The 19,012-nt window shown below is 38.4% G+C and overlaps 1 protein-coding gene across 5 annotated transcripts in view; it reads left to right on the top strand.

The window, feature by feature from the left end:
• RNGTT (RNA guanylyltransferase and 5'-phosphatase) overlaps window positions 1-16,704 on the top strand; it is a 381,871-nt gene extending 365,167 nt beyond the window's left edge. For all 5 annotated transcript variants that reach the window (XM_059731910.1, XM_014600584.3, XM_059731918.1 and 2 more), the window contains 2 exons: window positions 10,856-10,979; window positions 13,838-16,704. In XM_059731910.1, the coding sequence (XP_059587893.1) occupies window positions 10,856-10,979; window positions 13,838-14,001 (288 nt within the window). In that variant the 3' untranslated portion in view covers window positions 14,002-16,704. The remainder of the gene's footprint in view (window positions 1-10,855; window positions 10,980-13,837) is intronic.
• The last annotated feature ends 2,308 nt before the right edge of the window (window positions 16,705-19,012 follow it).

The following is a 19,012-nucleotide window of genomic DNA, read 5'->3' as shown; positions in this document are numbered from 1 at the left end:
TTCTCTTTACCTCATTTTTTGCCCTGTAAAATTTAGATACTTTTTAACACAAAAAGCCATCAGGGCAGCTTAATATTTGTAAAGCATTTTGAGATTATCAAAGAGAGAGCTGTTGAATTGGAAACCTATTGCTATTTGTTTTAAAGTATCATCTGTTTCTCCTTTCCCCATTCTTTTCCTATTTTTCTGCATATTTGCTTGTAAGCAAGAGCTTTATTGTATAAGACTGAGTCCGGTCCCAATGATTTTCTTCCTCAGGTGGAATAGTAACACTTTGTGACACCAGTTGTCTGTTGTGAGGATGGGTCATGATGTTACTAAGCATCGAGGCGAAGCCCTTATATTCAATAGCTGACTGTACAGATGTTTGGTCTCTTGAGAGAGATTCTCCTGGGAGCCACTTCACTTGGGATGTTCTCAAGTTATTTTTCACCTAGAGTGGCCATTTGTACTCTGGGAGAAAAATTATGAACGTTTGTACGCTCGTGTTTTCTCTTGGAAATTTCCCTAGACAAAATGAGTGTCTGTCCATAGACTTAAGATTCAAGTCACCCCACACAGCTTGTTTCCAAGTCAGAGCCTTGGACATCCAAGAGAGCAGTCTCTTTAAGAAAGAATCTCTTTAAGAAAGGACATCTAATCGGTGATCAAAAGGTACTATTCTTTAGTTACCTTTGGTCAAGCCTCAGAGGTCAACTAAATGAAATATTTTCATGAAGTTAGAGTGAGGACTGAAAATGTATAGGGGATTAACCTACAGTTTATTATACTGTTAACTTACAGTACAATAGCAAAAGAATAGGAAAAAATATTCAATTCCCTTTCCTGAAAATGGTGTGCAATGGAAAGTTCAAGGGAAAATATGGCTTCTTAAGCTTCCTGATCTCTGGGATTTGGCATAGCCAAATTTAGTAAAATTAGTAAAATGTGAGTTGTGTCCTCTTTATGCCAGCACCAGCCTTGCAAAGTTATGAAACTTTTAAATAGATGGCATATTAATAACCCAAAATAAACTGTCCTGATTTGTTAATTAAGTTAATAAAGTAGTAAACAAACAAACCTACTTAAGGCTGTAGATGTGTACAAATTGCACAAGATGCCTAGGCCATCTGACTGTTAAAAGTTCTTGGAAGTCCTCTAGATTTGTATTTCTGTTACCATATTTTCCTCACATAGAACACAACTTTTTTCCAAAATTCAGCTGCTGGAAATTGGGTGGACATAAGCAAAGAAGTACAGCAGTAACAGTTTCTGTCCCTGCTGGGAGGCAGGGGGGCAGCACAAGTAACACTGCAGTGCTGTACATGGTGCTTTCTAAAGGCTGGCTGTGAACACTGTCTCTTTCCCCCTGCAGATGCTGCTACTCAGTTACCTACTGCTACTTTCCAGCATTTTTCAGGAAAGATTTTTTTTTTGTTTCATTCTGCCTCTCAAAAACAAGATGTGTTTCTTATTTGGGGTTAGGGGGTATATTGTGTGTGTGAAAATATGGTGTAGTTCTTCAAGGACCTATTAATATTCATGCTTAAAAGTGTCAAGTGAACAAGTACCTATACTGCACAGTTGTTGTGGTCCACATGACCTGTAGAAGTTACCAATTCTAACCAGTATCCTAGGAAACCCAAAACACAACTTTCAAACCAAACCAAAGACTAAATCAAGAAGAAGGGAAGGAAGAACAATCGGGCGGGGTGGGGAGGCATCATACATTTGTGGTTGAGAGCCAAGCAGGAAGACATTTCCTTCTCCTCGCTGGTTTATCAGTAAGCCCCTTGCCCCCTGCTAGTCCACCTGGTGACTGACTGGTACCACAAGGCGGGTTTTTTTCATTCTTTTTCTACAACTGCAAGGGTTAGAAGTTCACTTTTAAAAAGAAGTTAAGATTCTGATGTAATCATATGAATCCAAGAACAAGGGCTTTAAGGAAAACCCTAAACATCACAAGGTATATGATTAAATCCATACTTAACAGTACTGAATTACTTTTTCTGGACAGACACTGTGATTTCTGGTAGCCTTTGCTGATGCTAAACTATTAAATTAAGTAAAAGAACATGGCCCTTTTATGGAAGAAATGTTCTTTGATTATGAAATCTCAGTTTTGCAATTCAAGAAGTGTCCCTTTAAACCTTTGTGTTCTGGTATAAAGAACATCAGCAAGTGGGAGCTACATCTGAAATGCATGAGAAAAAATGAGTTAGATCTTCATAAATATGCCATTGGCAAAAATGGCAAAACATTTAAAAACATGTATGAGATTAAATGATGATTTACTTCATACACATATCATTTTGGTCTTTACAAAGAGAGGAGAGAATTCCAATGCTCTGATGCTTTCAAGCAATAACAGTGTTTTTCTCAAAATGTTAACAATCTTACTCCCTACCCCCACCTTCCTAATAACAGTTGCATGACATGATTAATAATTTACATATTACTTATCTTACCAACATTGGATATTGTAAATACACCAAGATTCAGCTTCTGAGATTATATTTTGCTTTCTTATCTAGTGTAGTCTAAATATGAGATCATAAAATAAACTGAAAATGATGATTAAGTCTTTCTTAATTGTGTTATTTAATAATATTCTGAGACAGAAATTTGAGCCACAGGGAAAGCAGAGCTGTGAACAAACCAGTTTGGGGCTTTGTTAGGCAGCAGAGTTGACACGTGAATATATTACATATGATTATCATAAAATTATGGCCTGGAAATTGAACAGTCATGCTGCTGCATTTTAGACAGCACATTTATAATAAGCTGTAATAAAGTAAACATTTTGAATGGATATAAGAATAGACATTACTTGCAATCACAAATGTGTGTTCAATTGAAATGCTTTTGAAGCTCAATTTAACAAAGCAAACAAATTTCCTGGCAGTATTAACATAATTGTTCTCAGTGCTGAATTTTGATTTATGAAAAAGAAAAAAAGCTTTAAGCACATTAAACTAGCTGCTTAGAAAAAGAACAGAAGAAATGAACATGGTTTATGATGGCGAGCATTTGAAAGCCAAATGTTAACAAGACAAGCATGGATGATTTGCTAGTTTGGATTCATATTTGAACTTGTTTTGGTCAGCTATGATAACCAGTGTAGGGAGAGTGGGAAAAGGTATGGAGCTGTGATTTCTAGGAAGTTTTTAGAATTCTACTGACTCTGAAATGTTTGTTTTGGCTTTGTTTTTAAGTGATGATTTGTTTTAAAATATCACCTTTCCTTATATCAGCGTATTTCTTGTCAGGGTGGGTGTAAGGGCTGGGAAACGAATAAAATAGGATTTGGAGACGTTAATGCTCTTTAACTGCTCTGCCCACTGAGTGACCTCTACCTCTTTTTGTCTTTGGTTCCCCAACTGCCAAATGGGAATAACAATCATTTATCCTACTTTGTAATCTAAGAATGCAGGTTATTTCCAAAATGTCATATATTATCTGCACAAGATTCCCACTTCTCGTTCATTAGTATGTATATGTCTATAATACTTCTGCAGTAGTCTCGGGAACACCACCCCAAAGCTTCCCTTATCTACCTGTTCCTGCTGTTCATGAACCAAAATTGGAAATGAGGCAGTGAAGCCACCCTAATGGTCTCTCCTGCTCTCAAGCTGACCAGAGGCAGAGGACGCTTTCAGAGTGTGACTTCACAACCTCATCCAGTTTTCATGCAAGCAGAGTGGCAGTGTATGGGCAAAGCATGCTCAAGAGCAGAGTTCCTGAGACTACCATGCAAGCTGTATAGACATGTGAGGCTGGTAGATTTCCTTAGGCTTTACCCACCTACTACTTTGTTAAAGGTCAGCGTACTTCAGGCTGTCAGGACCAGTACTAGGTTTCATGCCCATCTTATGCCAGGTATATATACTGTCCTCCAAACATCACAGCCTGCTAGCAGAGGAACTCCCTCTTGGAATCTACTCTTCTGCAGGGATCCAGCTTTTCTGTCAGCACCACCTTGTATTCTTACCAGGTTTTCTCATTCATACCTTTTAGCTAGTCCTTCATGAATGTTTAAGTTCCATGTTGAGGCACCTCAAAAAACTGCAGCACATTTTGAGGCTAGAGTTTTCATTGATATACCAGACGGGCTGGCAGACACAGCAGTGTTCCAGCCTTTGCCGCACTGTTTGGCACGTTTTTCTTGATAGACCAAACCCTGAATCACCTTGCTATATTGTATTTCACAAACTCATGGACCATGAAGTAGGCATCAGCACTTACTCCAGTTTCTCAGCACAAGGTGTAGTGCTTTTTCACTGCTGCCTCAGTCATATTTGTTTTCTTTCTTCCCTGGTGGAGGAGAACCATTTATGGGGTTCATGCCATTTCAGTGCAGCAGAATTGTTTAGGCTCTATAACTCTGTGTTGTCATTTACTTCAGTCATTAGTTTGCTTGTGCAGTACCAGCCTGGGGTATATGTGCAAGGAAATAGGCTGTGTTGACCAAAAGTGTTGAGTCTTGAGCTACTGTGGCAACACCTCTGATGTCATAGAGCTGGCCTCAGTGTCAGTAGGCCTAGTGTGAACTGTCACTTACAAAATGATCTGTACCACGTTGCCTAAATCAGTAGAGGCCAACTTTTTTGGCAGACATGCTGCAAGGTAAGGCCCACACCCTCCCCAAGTGCCACTCTAATCACCTTCTCTTGCCTGCTCTGCTTTCTGCTCCCTGCCCTATCTGGCCTTGTGTTCCCTGCTCCCTCCCTGATTGTGTTCCCTGCTCCCTCCCTGATCTGCTATGGGTTACATACAGAGGATGCCCATATCATAGGTTGGACACCCGTGACTTAAATGATTCCTAGTAATTGCTTTCAGGCACTAAGGAAATTGGTGCTGACCTTCAAAACAAACTGAAACAGGTGGCACCGAGATAAGACTTCTGTCACATCTTTGTTTAAGTTCCTGACTCCAAGAAGCTCTGTATGGAATTTGAATTCTTTTTTCCTCCTGCAAACCAGAGAGGAAGTATGTAGATTTCATCTGTCAGTAAATGTTTGGCAACCTGAATTGATCACTTCTGGTCTCTATACTGCCCACAGTACATTTTACAAAGCATTCGTCTCTCCTGTTTCTGTGGGCTCAGGAACTTTTGGTGCAGATGGAGTAGTATTTCTGCTATGACACATATATATGTCCTGTGAATATGTACCAAACGCTTTGTTGCCAGCAGTACAGGGTGCTCTAGTTTCTCCATTTCCTAGACATACATTTGAATTGGGACATGCTGTGAGGTTAAAGAGGATACAGGCTACTTTTTCATCTCAGAATAACCTGAGAACTTTACTGATGCCACAGTGGGGAAGCAATGATACAGTAACTCCATAGAGGAAGTGTTTTTTTTAGGTTTTATAGATGTTATTCAGGACACCTGATTATTAAGTTTAGGCATCTACAGGGGCTATGATTGAGGTGCCTGAGCCAAGGATTTTGATTTAGCACGGTTACCTTTTTCTCACACTCAACAAGTGAAGAGATGGTAGACTCTTATCACCACTTGCCAGTCTCACAGGTGACTAAAGAAAAAAAAGTATCCTCCTAAATTACATTTTTTACTATGGTGTGTAGCCTCCTGAGCTGAAATGATTGGACTCATTTAGATAAAAGCTTTATCAGTGTAAAATCTCAGCCTTTTGCATTGTGGCCTACCAGTCCTTCATGTTCAGAGTTGAAGTGGAGAGAGAGAAAAAGGTCCCTGCTCTAGTTGATTGAGCGAGACATCTGAAGTTTGAGAAACTGGCTTGTGAGAACACAGACCTGACCTAGAATCTGGTTCTGCTCTCTTTCGTATAGATGAGATTGTTAACACGTGAGGATGCCTGTAGGTCTGAGTTCCACTTGGGCATCCATAGAAACCTCAAGAACTTGCTTTGCTTTTTTGGGAACATAAGAAGACTTATTTGCTGACATAAATGAAAATGAAGGGGCTACCCTATTTATCTGGGCCTGTGTCTTATTCCATAGGTCCCTTCAAATGATAATGCAAAAGACTCAACTGTCAAACCTAATTTTAGCATCAGTGACTAGCTAAATTTAAATTTAGCTAAATCAGTGACAGAGTTGTTCAGTACCGTCCTACGTTGTGTTTTTTGGCCTTAAGATTACTAAAATCCAAAGAATCCCAACACTACTCTCTGCTTTTAAAAAAACTCCAGAAAATTTTAGCCAGCTGGCCTTTTCCTATAAATTGCTGGAACATGTCTGCCTATTCCACAAGTCCTATCATTGTTCAGATTAGTGTTATAAGATCAGACTTATAGTCTCTAACTTCCTGGAAGGTTTTCTGTCTATTTTCTTTTGGCATAAAAAGTCACCAAGGTTGCACTACCAGTCAAAAGAGGGGAAGGGGTTTTATTTGTGATATTTCCTGGTAATCAGGAAAATTTGAGGGCTTCTGTCCCTTCTAGAGCTTTCAGAACCAGTGGGAGTAAAATGAGTTATAATATATACTTGGTGTTGTCAGTGCTTTCGATTTTATTGGAAGTCTCACGGTCCCTGGTGCTTTTCTTAAACCATCAGCTCCTGGAAAAGGTATGAATCTCTCCTTCCTTTGCAGAAAAGTAAGCTTCTTTTAGACAATGTACAGTCATTTAATTTATCCTAGGGGAGTCACTACTCTTCCAGGAGAAACCACGAATATACAGGTACTCAGGATTTTTTTCTCCGAGCAAAAATGGCCACTCCAGGAGAAAAATAACCTGGGAACCACCAGGGTTTAACTACTCCCAAGAGAATTTCTCATGAAAGAACAAATGTCTGGACGCATTCTTTTTTGAAAGAAGCCACGGCACAGTCCTCTAGCATCCCAGGGTGTTTTGCTACCCGCCCTCTCACCTCCCCACTGTGCTCCCTGTGCTTTCTCCCCCATGGGAGATAATGTCACTTGGACTGGACTCTTCTGCTCCAGCCAAGCAGGGAACAGTTTCCCCCCCCCCACAATCCCCAACTTGCTCTGCAGGAAGATGGAGCCTGAGACAGCCTGGGTCAGCCAGTCAGAGATGCCCTGTGAACTGCTGCTGTTTATATCAGGCAGAGTGAAGGAGCCTATAAAGCCCTCTAAGATTTGTGCGCAAGGCCCCCTTGGCTGCACAGCTTGAACACTGCAAGTTCTCTGCCTGTGCTTTTCAAGGGCTCGTTCAAATCTCTTTTCAGGCATCTCTGGGTGAGTTTTTGTACAATGCATTGCAGCAATCGCATAGTCTCACAAGTTAAGCAGAGCTAGGTTGAATTAATATTTCAGTGAGACATCCAGAGAACAGAGAAGTGCTGCAGGGAATAGAGTGAGTGACTCAGTAGGTAGAATTAGCTCAGAATCCATTTTGAACGCCGTAGTATGAGGGTGCTAAGGGGCACTGTATTATTTAGAGATGCTGTCATTTGGCTGAGATGTAAGCAGACATCTTGACCTTTTGTGGTCATCACAGGTGCTGTGGCAGTTTTCACAGGAGTGAAAATTAATTAATCTCTGTCTATACAAGTGCTTTCCCTTCTACATTTTCAAGTGGATGTATTGTTTTTCATATCATGTCCCAAATCAGTATGTAATGTTGCTACATGTGTACAGTGACCATATTTCTTCTCAGATGGCTGTGTTGCTGTGATAGGGTGAAGTAAATTTGGGGTATAGGCAGTATCTCAGTTTCTTTGATGCTTTGGGTTCCTCTCAAGGCAAACAGGCTATACACTAAATTAATCCTTTCTGTTTAAAAAAAAAAAAAAAAAAAAGCACTACTGTATTAAAAGACTGTACTGTGTGCTATATAGAAAGATGGTATTGGTAGTAGGGAAAGGGTTCCAATGCAAGAGAAGGAAATAACTATTTTAAATTTTTTATATGATCTAGTCAGGATTACTATATTTACTTGAATACAAGATGAGATTGTTTTCCCCATTTGGCATGGAGGGGGGAAAGCCCTTTGTCTTATAATCACATACAAGGAAAATGACTAAATATATTATCTATCATTAAACTGCTGCCAAAAGCAACATGTGCTTAGCAATGGAAACCAACCATGAAGTTAGTTAATCATTGAGCATGACTATAAAAGACATGGCCCACATTGGACAAACATGTTGATGGAAACCTACCACAAGGATAGGTTAATGCAGCCCATCTGAATATGACATAATCAGGGTTGTCTTCTATTCGAATATATATGGTATTTACATGATAGAAGTCTTATGCACATCCTGATTTTGATTCTTCACCTAATATGTGATGCTGTGAGATCACATTTTTCATTTGAGAACAAATTCTCAATTAATGGAAGCTTCACAGGGTTACATAGTTCAAAGAGAGTTTCCACATCTGAAGCCTAGTGAATGCTGGTCCTACAACCCCTAGTCAGGTAGGAGCAGGTACTACTCTTGCCTGGTATCTTTATTGCTGGCAAACTGGTTAATACTCAGCTGAAAAGCTATTACGGTTGACACCCTGTCTTCTTCATCCCATGAAGCACAGCTGGAGGAAGCAGACGCCAGAACTCCCTTTCGGGAAGTGAGATGCTTAGATCTCCTCTGCAGAACGTAGCAGTGGGAGGGCAGAAGAGTGGAGGTGCCCAGTGCTAAGATGACATGAATGGGAGCCCTGTCAGAATCTGAGGACAGTATGTGCAGTATTTCATTCTGTTTCCCACCAGGAAGGAGCTTTAATCGCTTACCCGGATCAGCTAAGAATGAACTAACTAAGGGGAAAAATCTTAGGGAGAGGAAGGGTATTTGGGGGAGAGTTATGTCTTGGTGACCTCCAGATCCCATTCAAACTTTAGCACCATTCCAGGAACTGGAGTGTGAGAGACACAATTACCAAGGGAGCGTTCAGTCCTCTGTAAAAATCTACTTATTGACAAGCCTAGAAGAATGCAGTGATAGTCAAGTATTTTTCAATATTTTTCTCATTGAAAGTTTACGTTGTGCTCAAGGTACTTTTTGTACTCAATAAAATGTTCCACAACCCCTAAAAGAAAGTGCCCTTAAACGTTAAGGCAAGTGCTTTTTATAAGACCAAGGTCATTTAATAATAAATGATAGCTTCTGTTCTTCTTCTTTGGTAAGATAATTGCTATAACTTGCAATTGTTAAAGACTATGATCAGCAGCTTTCCAGCAGGGAAATGCATTTAGGTCAGTGCTTTGGCAGGTGTTCGTATTTCTGGAAAGATCCATCTCCCAGATTGCTAATGAGTGGCCAAGCAAGTATACAGATAGTTAATAATACTGCTTAATTGCCACAGTCAGATTGAGCAAACACATAATTTATTGCTATTCTGAGCATCTGAACACTAGAAGAATGATAAACTATATGACAAAGCCTTACTGAGATTGTTAGTGAAAGTCGCTGGCTACAGTTGACTATCTGTTTCTAGCAGGTGATTCCTCTAACAGCATTTTCCTGCTTTGGCAGGGGAAAAGGCATATAATTCTTTTTCCTTGGCAGCTATTTTCAAAGTATTATACCTTTCCAGATCATTACACAGCCAAAAGTTTCTTCCTGTGTTTAAACATCCACAGTGGATTCGAAAAGGATGTTGTGTTTTCCTGAACATAGCTAATGAAACATAAATATGTTAACTGAATGTGTTATATTCTAACCAGATGTTTGACTGATAGATTTGAACACATGTACAGAGAACTAATGTGCTATGCAAAGAGGCTTTCTAAAAAAGGAAAAGACAAATAAATTGGAGAATTATCTAATCATGCAAACAGGAAATGATTCCCCTCATCTTGGTGATCACAAAGCTCATTTTGGAAGTTAAATGGTTTTAAAAAGAACTCACTTCAGCTGAAAAATGAGTTTCTTTCAAGTTACTGATATAGAATGCCAAACCTGACACTTTTCTGGGAAAGTCTTACGACTGACTGGCCTGAGTTAAAAGCATTTGTCTCATGGCTAAATGTGAACCACCTCCAGGCCATGTCCAGCACCTCTTCTGGGGAAAAAAGCTGTGTCCACTCGGTCAGGGGTCTGACTGGCTATAACCGCCTCATTTCTGTAATCTGGCATGTGCTGACTGGGAGCAAAAGAGCAGGGTGTGTTTCTTGCTGGCGGTCCTTGGTTTACACTTGGGAAACAGCTTCTTAGAGCAAACTAAAGAATGTTGGAGGAGAATTGCTACAGTGTTAGATAAGGTCTCAAGTTTCCATGGTTACTTGAACAATTTGTGTTGTATTAGACGTTCAAATGCAAAGGATGAAGTAACAAAAACAAATGGGAAGTACAAGTATCATTTAATAGAAAGGCAAATAGTCAAGGATATTGGCGGCTACCTGACGAGTATGAATGAATGAAGAAAAGAAGCCTGATGGATATTTAAAACATGCCATTTGAAATGTGTGTTCCTTCAGAATTAGAATTCCCTGGGTTTTTTTTTTAAAAAAGGGGGGAAATAATCCCTGAAAACAGAGTGGGATGATTTTTCATAACCTAATTGTGATACTGAAATCTGACATTTGGCTTTATGACTTTCAACAATGAAGGTTGGTGCAAAACAGATAATATGTTTTGTTTATTTAGTAGCACATACAGTGGATGCAGTTTATTCCCATGGAAACCTATTTTCATTTGGGCCAAAAGCAACTTTTTTCTTCGCTAGTGCTGCTGATGTATTAGCATAATATAACGACTGCATATTGACAGCGGATTTCAAACATATTTGAAAAAGTGTTGAGTAAATGAGCATATGTATAGCGGAGTGGAGACATTGAACTGTGCAGCTTTTAGTGTGGAATAAAAGTGTTATGAGCAATTGCAGGGCAGTATTTGGCCTTCTGTTACTTGCCCCAAAGTAAAGGAAAAGTGCCTTTCAACTTTTTTAATACAGTATGATTATCCTTAAACTTCTTTTTAAAAACAGGTGACAAAAGAATTAAAACAGTACGACAATAAAATTATAGAGTGCAAGTTTGAGAACAACAGCTGGGTCTTCATGAGGCAGAGGATAGACAAAAGCTTTCCAAATGCTTACACAACAGCTTTAGGTAAGTAAAGTAACTTATGCGTTCAAGCTTTTATATTAACCACGTAAGTAATTTGATTGCAGGTACATTGTCAAGAGCTTTGGGCCCAAAATTTCATCTGCCTCATGGACATTGTAACTGAAGAAAAGAAAGTGTTCTGTGTTCTCTGTGTTAAATTTGGGGCTTCTGCATTAATTTGAGGGGCCTCTAATTTTAGGGGCCTGAGTGTTTCACATAAAGTGTAAGAGCCTCATCTGGTATGGACTTAAGCTCATGCTTGATTTTATAAACCAGGAGCAAAGTAAGTAACTAAGACATGCATTGGCTTCAGCAGGACTAGTCAGAGATAAATCAAATAGACAAAATGCCCCCTGACTTCAGTGGAACCAAGATTTAGCCAATAGTTTATAAACATTCTTGGGTCCTCTAAAGTCCTGTATAGAAATGCAGATGTGTAGATATATGTTAAATTCAAGGTCTGTGTTTGTGAGGGCCCCAAAACATATTTGCAGTAGCTTTACAACAGCAGTTAACTAACAAACTCTGTTCCCAGCACTCCGTTGACTTATGCCGAGGCACAATGAAAGATACTTTGGCACGTCAACATGCTATATAAGTTAAATTCGTTGAACAAAAAAAAGCCACGATAATTTCAGCTCTATTCAAAACAGCAAAATCATTGTTTGCCAGATGGAAGACAAAATTATTAGGGGAAAATGTAATTTCAGTCTTAAAATAGTAATACAAACAATGGGGAGTAAAGCAAATGAAACTGGGGGGTGGGGAAATGTGTCCTCATAGGATTATAATGCCTTCAAGCTCTCTTATAAATAATGACAAAGAATGTGCTGCAAATGTAAAGCAGAAGTTTTCATTCAGGTGGATTATACAAGTTTAAATACAATTAACAAGCTTGAGATAATATGTCTGCAAATAGTCGTCAAACCTACTTTTTTTTTTAGGGTTGTCATAAAGTTAAATAAACATGGTATTCAGGACTCTGAAGGTCAACAGGAAAAAAATATATCAATTGTCAGTTTTTCTACCTTTGTAGGTTTCTGAATTCTTAATTCCAGAATAAATTGCTTGGAGAACTGAATCAAAATTAGCAGTTTGGTCAGCCAACAGTAAAATTGCTGCACCTTTGGGAACCACCTCAGAATGCAGGATGCTCCACCACTGGGCAGCAGGGGAAAGAGGAATAGCCCAGTAACATAGTACAGGCACCCTATAACGCCCACCGTCAGCAGCAGTGCTCTCAGATTGCTTCAGCAACTGTTTTCCCCTAGACTTTTCCCAATTCCAAGCAACAGAAACCATTTCTCTTTGTTCCTCTGTTGCAGAATCATGCACAGCTGTCCCCTTCTCTCCCTCATCTTCTCATTGGGAGCTGGCTGCTTTTATTTTTGCTGCAAGTTTTCCCACCAAAATATAATGGAGTTCCTAAAAATGAATTCTTTTCATGACCAGAAAACCTATTATGGAATTTTAAATATTTGATAGGAAATGTTAAACCAAAATGAAGTGTTTTGTTTTCATGTTCTGTTTTAGTTCAATTTTCCATGGGGGGGGGGGGGGGCGGGGTTGTTGGTTCCCCTTTACTCTTTTCCCCATTTTTCTTTTCCTTACTGGAAAAAAATGAAGGATATGAGAAAGTGAGCGAAGGTATTTTTATCTCTATGGCAGGGGCAGATGGGGATATATGCACATGGATGTGTGCATACCTTTTTTTCTGTAATAGAAAAAATGAGGGAAGTACTAAAATGATTTTTAAAAATTGAGTGATACTTTCACTCACTTAAAAAATTATTTTGTTTTAATTTTTTTTTCCCAAGTCACTCTTTAAAAATATTCATAGAAATGTATTAGCTCAGTCTTGTAGTGATTTTTTTTTCTTTTTTTTGTAATTGACGTTTATCTTTTTTAACTGGCTGTTTCACACACATACACACTAGATTTTTTTAACCACTTATTTATTAGCAAAAGAAAACCCTAGAGGTTGTTTTTAATATTACGTGAATGTTTTGTATGGATCCAGAGTCATGTGGGTATGAAAATAACATTTTTCTGGTCTCATAAGACCATACACTGATTTCTAGTTATCAAGCTGACTTTATATCAGTTGAGGGGGAGAGGATAAACGCTTTGTTGGATGGTTGTTGGGGCTCAATAGATTAAACAATTGCTCTTCATGAAATTGCATCTGTAATATGGCCAATTCTCAATACCATCTTGCAGCATTTTTCCTTCTTACATTTTTTCCACAGTAGTCATGAAATTCTTCCTTAATCTATCTTCCTTCTAGTCTTTTTAACCCAAACTCTCATGATTAACCAGAGACCAGATTTCGGAGGCAAAATATAATTGAGATATGTAGTTGTTATTTAAATAGAATCAAGCCTTTGCATAGATTATCTAAATCATTTATGGTATTTAGTGACAAATTTAAAGACTTAGTCTATTAAGTTTTACATTTGTCCAAATGGGTTAAATTGTGTATTTCTACCTGTTCTGCCTTGATTAGGATTTCAGAGACCTGTTCCACCACTACTGTATTACTACTGCCTGTCTAATATGTCACTTCCTCACATTTATGTGCAGTAAATTAGAGTTAATTTTACTGGTTTTTTTCCTCCTGATTTTGGGGAATTAGATCAAGTGCCTGTTGAGACAAAAGTGTTTCTCTTTGAAGACCCCAGCCCAGTGTGAGCAAAGCATAAAAAATTGACTCCTAGCACGCAACTTCTACCAAATCCACGTGCAAAGCATAACCTTTGTGTCAATGATGATCTTAATTTTGCAGATACGTGTTCACACTGTTCAAATGTTGACTGTAACAGATTGGTTTAATAATTTGAGAATGCATTCTTTGTTTCCAGCCATATGTAACAGCATCCAAAATCCGGTCACAAAAGAAATGCTGTTTGAGATCACTGAAAGGTGTACAGCAACTTCACAAGGCCAGACACGTAACCATCACCTGGATCCTGACACTGAACTCATGCCACCACCTCCTCCCAAAAAACCACGCACCGTAACCTAACGCCACAGGCTCAGCATATGGCATATTTACAGTTCTGCAGAAGGTGAAATGAAAGTGTGAGAATTAAAAACACTTGCAAAAAAAAGTAATTAAAAGCATCCTGTAAATACTAAGATGCATCTTTTTCAAATGCCACATCATGAACTTTCTTTTCTAACTGGTAAATTCAACTTTACTTTGTGGGATTTGAAGATTGAAATATCCAAAGGTTTAGACAAGAACAGTACAGAATCAATGAAAAGCTGTCTTGTTTCTATACGGATATATTTCACCTTTAATTTATAATGTCAGCAATCTGGAACCGAGAACATTGGAACACTGTAAGTTTTCGAAGCTGTATTTCAAAGATAGTGGTGTTTTTCTTTTTTATTTAATTGGTTAGGATTTATCATCTTTAGTATAATTTATCATAGTTTTCCTACATTTCTGAGACTCATGTTTAAGAGCAAACAGCAATGTTGTTTGTGCACTGTATTGGTTTAAAAAAAACCTTATTAGGGTTCACAAATTTTAAAATTAGTTGGGCTTTTTTGTTGTTGAAATATTAAAGTGAGTCTTTATTGTTGTAAACAGCATCCTTCTGAAAGGAAAAGTGCTGGGTGTCTTTTTTCCTGTTTGAACTCACACACCTCATATGGTGGGCTGATTTTAGCTTTGCCTTTTAAGTTTATCTGTAGATAAGGAACACTCACCAAATCCTTAGTATTAAGGTGTCTGTTGTGAGACAATTTCTAGTTCAGGGCTTAGTTCTCCATTGTAAAGAATATTTAAAAGTACACCTCACTGTGATATCCAAGAGTAATAACTAGTACTAATGATGTTGTCTTAGATCCAGCACAAAATGGCAGAAGAAATGCCAGACAACTCCTCTGACAGAGAGGTAATGCCAGTGGAATTGAGCTGTATCACAGGGGAAAGGGTCTTTTGTTAGAAAAATGCCAGGGCAAAGGCAAAGCATTTATTGGTGGAAATGAACATCCTGGAATGAGGGCATTTATTTTCAAAGCTGGAGAAAGCTGTCCTATGACCATATTTAATCCACCAACTTTATATCTTATACCAAATGCTGAAGCAAAAATCCTGATGACTCTTGCTAAAGTATGTTGACAGTTGTTCAGACTCGTTAGTATTAAAAAGCTGCATTCTGTTTGACTTATGAAGTAATTGTCCTGAATTTAAACTAATTAGAAACAACTTTAATGATAAAAATGCAGTTTTGAAAAGTTTACTGTACCATTTATAAGCTGGTATTTGGCTGTTTATATATAGCTTACTTATTGATATGTAAGTATGGGTCATCCATGCATTCAGCAATCTGATTAGCTAACATGATTTCATTTGGTATAATATTAACCAAAAACATGTTTATATTTAAATGAGTTTTAACGTTTGTAAACAAAGTTAACTCCTGCAATATTTTTTTCTATATGGAAACTTTAGGGCTATGCTTTGTGGAGGCTTCTCCAATTGTTTCAACATGTTGTATAAGTATACGCTGTATCATTTACATGGTAATCCTAGCATCTCTTTCCTGGGATAGTCCATATATGTTGTAGGGAATGAAAGGAGTTAAATAAGTTACTTTTTTGCTACATTAAAACTTGAGAGGAAAAAGTGTGTTCATTAACACTCGTGTTTCAGTCGTACACACTTTCTGCTCATTATCTATATTAAAGATACAGTATTGCCTATGCAAGGTTGCAAAATTGTCTCCTAAAATCAGCCTTATAAATTTGATATGAAAATCTATGCAACCTCTACATTCTGCATTGAAACACACAGGAAATGATTTTTTTCACATAGTATATTTTTTCCAGACACTCTTTTCAGTGAGATAAATTATAACAAACTTTTTGTCAACAATCTTTTGTTTAAAGATTGTTTAAACAGTGCTGTTTAATGGTTGCGACCTTTTAAATATGTTATATTTAAAAAGAGCGTCTCATTGTTTTAAGTACTTATCCATTTTATGGCCTTTGTACTACTTACCACCACCACCACCCACTGCTGCTTGTATTTCAACTGAACTTTAATGTTTCTTTTTTTCTCTTTGCCTATAGCGTGTGGCACTAGTCTATCTTCTACATGATTTCACCTAGCTCAGTCTCACTTATGGCCCTTTGCTTATTTTGATATTGTTCTTCTTCCTCATTCAAGCTTCAAATGGATTTAATGAAGGAATTGTAAAGACAGTGAGACAGTGAAAGCTCATTTGATGATTTGGAGCTTCATGTTGTGATTTGACTTTGGAACTCTTCCTGTACTGCTTGCCCTTTGCTGTTATAAAAGGCTATCTTGGCTTTTCTCCAGCTTTTTTCAGAAAAACTGTCTACCAAGAAGGCATGGTAGAAAGAAGAGCCAGAGTTCTTTTTTTTTTTTTAAGAAACTCCATTTGGACCCAGCTGGGTTTTAGGATTGTAAAATGTATGAGACCCCTTTCTCTGCTAATAAATATTCAGTAGTCAAAGATCAAGGTCAAGGGGACAAGGAAGGCTGTCATAAAAACTAAGAAAAAACAAACTGTCTACTCTGAAGCTATAGAATATGAGTTCATCCTCCCCCTCCAACTCCAGTTTTGTCATTTGTTAAATAATGCCTATAGAAGTTATTGCATTTTGCTTTCAGTGAAGTTATCAAAAATGTCAGTACATTCCTCTGCAAACTATGTATTAAGTATTTTAATAAAGTCAGTGGTTTAAAATACCTTTGCTAATGGTCTTGTTCATGCTTCTCGTGTACAAACTTTCTTAGCGCTCATTCTCTTGCCAACAGTGGGGCTTCTATTATACACATTTTTCACATAAGATAGTGCTTCACTGATTACAGAGTTCAGAAGTTCTGTGGACTAGAGATTCTGTGTATAAGCACTCCCAGAGAGTGAATACATGATGCCTCTCTTGGCTGTGATAGGGTTTGGTTTTCCTGTTGCTGGAGAGAGAACTGAAAAGGTGGGTGAAGCAGAACCATTGTTTATAATCTTCTAACATTCTTTATTAACTTAGGCTTCCATCATACAAGAATGGACAAGTTCCCCAAATGAATTTTGGGGCTTAATACGCTCCAAATACTTTCACTCTCTTTTTCAGTGAAATTACCTATTTCTGTGTCTTCTGCTTAGTCCTGTTCATGGAATATACCAGGTGGTGCAGATTAGACAATGGAACCTTCTTATGGCAATGCTCATCAGTCTTCAGATGCCCTTTCAGTCCCTGCTCCCCTCCCAATGTTCAGAGAGTAGGACTGTAAAGGCAGCGTGACACTCTGACACCACAATTCCTTCTAGTCACAGCAGCAGACTGATGTGAAACTCTCTAGATCCAACTAGACACAGACACGGTTCCTGCTCTTGAGAATTTAGATCCAGATTCACAAAGGTATTACGCACCTAACTCCCATTTAGATAAGATACCTAAATACCTTTGTAAATCTGAAACATACTATCTTAGGTTTGTGTAGTTTTGCGGGACGTTAGTTTTGAGGATAATCTATGTTAAAGGGGGCAAAAAAATTATTCTTAGATAGGTAGTAATTAAGTCTTCAGTTCCAGCCATGAGTTCCATAATGGAGCTGAAAAATAAGCTTCACTAATCCAGTGGTCTTTCCAGCATCAGGCCCCCGTATGCAGATATACACTGGCAAGGGTCACATCCTTCAAGGCTCTGTATCTGTAGCACACTTACTCATGAGGGTGCATAAGTGGCTTCAACACAAGCTGAAAGTCTTGTCCAAGAAGTTCTGGCTGTGAAATTCTCTGGACCCAGCACACCTAAGTTTAGGGATTTGCACCTACAGTGAGAGAGCCAGTTGTCCACCTTGGGATTCTGATCTTTGCTGCAAAGTCAGTTTCCAAGTCTTCAGTTCAGTTTTTTCCCCAGCTCATCATGCCTCGCACTGTGCTGGCCTGAGACGAGCAAAATTATTGAACTTTTGGATCTGTCTGCTTTCTTTCTAAAGAAGAATGTGAAAGGCAGATGGTTCCAGTTAGCAAAGCTAAGTCACATACAGGTCATTGAATCTGGATCTGAAAACATATGGGACATTTTTAATACCCTGTGCCCTGGGGTAGAGATCGGGGGGCATGCGTTTTAATTAGAGTGGTTCTCGGGAACTGCTTTAATTAAAACACCTTACTCTTGTAGCATAAATTCATTATAGGGACTTATGACTGAATTGATTACCAGGTCTGAGAGAGACTTTTTGCCTCAGGGAGGATCCTTTGTATCTGTCTTAGATGATCGGGGAAAGGAGGTCAGAAAGTTTGGTTTAGACATTCCTAGGCACTTCCCTCCCATTTCTAAAAATGTCTCAGGCACAAGGTCTCTTGTTCTTTTCCATTTTATGTACTCTAGGCACTGAAGTTTTGCTATGAATTTGTGTCAGACCTATGATCCAAGGAAAAATCAGAATTCTATTAAGGAATGTACCTCTGAATATGATGCACATAAATCTTCATACCCTTTCAGATCTGAAACAAAGTTTGAGTTCAGTTGCTCACATTGATAGGCAGTGCACACACTGGGAAGCCCTATTTGTTTTTGTGTAGGCAATGTAGACATGTTCCACCTTCTCATCAACATGGGAACCCTGCTCCTACCTAGAGGCTGAGAAAAAGGCTTGTTCTTCAGGTCTGAGATTTCTACATCCATCCCTTTTGCCTACTTTCAGGGATCATTTTCCCACTCCAGTTCCTGATACTGTGGCTCAGGTAGATTATCAAGAGTTGGATTCCGATTCACAGATTCATTTAGATAGGTATTGATCCAACCAACAAAAAAGTAACAAGTTTGCAGCTTCTATCAATCACCTGAGAAGAAACTCCCCAGGCTGTCTACAGCATCTTGATTACTCCATCCAAAACAGAAACTAAATAACCCTGTTCCAATATTAGACAGATTATCAAAACCTGAAAACCAGTTTGGTTTTCTCGACCATCTTGTTAAGTTATATTGAAAAAAGTTTACAAAAATTGTAATACTTAAAGGATACAGGAGATTTTCATTCTTTCATGTGT

Source organism: Alligator mississippiensis, chromosome 1 (genome assembly GCF_030867095.1).
Source record: "Alligator mississippiensis isolate rAllMis1 chromosome 1, rAllMis1, whole genome shotgun sequence".
Lineage (NCBI taxonomy): Eukaryota > Metazoa > Chordata > Crocodylia > Alligatoridae > Alligator > Alligator mississippiensis.
The sequence above is the reverse complement of the archived record's forward strand: the minus strand, read 5'-3'. Positions and strand labels throughout refer to the sequence as shown.